Source organism: Austrofundulus limnaeus, unplaced genomic scaffold (genome assembly GCF_001266775.1).
Source record: "Austrofundulus limnaeus strain Quisiro unplaced genomic scaffold, Austrofundulus_limnaeus-1.0 Scaffold521, whole genome shotgun sequence".
NCBI classification, from domain to species: Eukaryota; Metazoa; Chordata; class Actinopteri; order Cyprinodontiformes; family Rivulidae; genus Austrofundulus; species Austrofundulus limnaeus.
The window spans coordinates 400,629-402,049 of NW_013952923.1; the positions used below are offsets into that span (position 1 = coordinate 400,629).

At 46.9% G+C, this 1,421-nt stretch overlaps 1 protein-coding gene across 1 annotated transcript in view; it reads left to right on the top strand.

Annotated features, from left to right (window-relative positions):
• The window catches only part of LOC106530427 (probable serpin E3), a gene marked incomplete at its 3' end in the record, with an annotated part of 3,018 nt that extends 2,123 nt beyond the window's left edge, over positions 1-895 (top strand). Inside the window, 1 exon segment of the mRNA XM_014026039.1 lies at positions 595-895. Within this exon segment, the coding sequence (XP_013881493.1) occupies positions 631-895 (265 nt within the window).
• Between the last annotated feature and the right edge of the window lie 526 nt (positions 896-1,421).

Genomic DNA, 1,421 nt, shown 5'->3' on the forward strand with positions numbered 1-1,421 from the left:
TATATATTGTTTTATAATGTCACCTCCACTGACCGTATAGTTTCACAAAAATTCCTTGAAAAAGCCCACGGACCACCAGTTGATAATTGCAGCTTATTTTGTGGCTCTGGACACATTTTATTAGTGAGCCATGGAGCAGAAATGGCTCTTTTGATTGTAAAGGTTGCAGACCCCTGGTTTAAACTAAGAAACTTCACCTAAAAAAAAAGAGGTGGTTTTGATTTTAATGGCTGCTTCTTGAAAATGGCACAACAGGGGCAACAAAATCTGTAAAAGTAAGTAGAAAATCTATACCCCTTTCTTCCTTTTAGGGTCACGGGGGTCAGTGGTGACCACATCCAGGGGCGGGGTACACCCTACACAGGTCACATGTCCATTACTGTCTCAAAATAGTGGAATAATTTCAGAATAATGTTCCTGAATTAAAAATACAAAAGACTTTGATTATCCCATCATCTCCAGTTCATGGTTTCATCAGAAATGGTTGAAGAATGTGTAGAAATGTCTGAGCTGAAAGGCTGAAAGTATAGGATGGTCCTGTCTCAGGTTGACCTCTCTGACCTCGGCTGATTATTTATGGTGTTTCTTCTGCAGGACTGAGTTTGTGGACACCTGTTGCAGTCTGTGGACATGTGTCTCCTGCCTGTGGCTTCACTCCTCATGTGTTTCTGGTTGGTGGAGAGGAGCCAGTGTAACAGCAGCTTCCAGGACAGCATGAGGGAGCTCCACCACAGGTTCGCCCTCAGCCTCTACCAGACGCTGACCGAGACCGAGAACAAGTCCAACCTCATCCTGTCCCCGCTCAGCGTCTCCCTGTCTCTGGCCCTGCTGCAGTTCGGAGCCAGGGGCAACACGCGCTCTCAGCTGGAGGGAATGCTGGGATACAGTGTGAACGGTAGGATTCGTACCATTATTTAAAGGTGTCAGCAGGAAGGGGGAAGAAGGAGGACAGCTTGTCCTCGTGTGGATGTGAGAGGTTGTCGGTGGCACTCAGTGCTGTTGGTACCAGGTGGTGTGGAGCGGTGCTGCTGCTGCTGCTGGTGCTGCAGAGCACAGTGGTGTCTGGAGCCATAATACCTGCCTCCACACCAACTCTAATCTCATTAACCTCTCCTGCAGCCTGGCCCCAGGGAAAGGGCAGGACGCCAGTTTAATTACAAACAAAGTTAAGACTTTAGCTGCATTTATTTTATTTGCTAGTCAGGGATGGAAATTGATGACATCCTATATCCCCCAAAAATTAAATAAATAAAAATTACACACACAGACACACACATATGGGTCTTCTGGGTGGGTTCTTCTCTAATGAAACGTTTCGTCTCTCCTCCAACAGACTTCTTCGGTCTGATGGTGCGTTCACACCAAACGCGATTTCAGCGTCAGGAGCAGCAGGTTTACATACAAAGTCTATGGTGGACGCG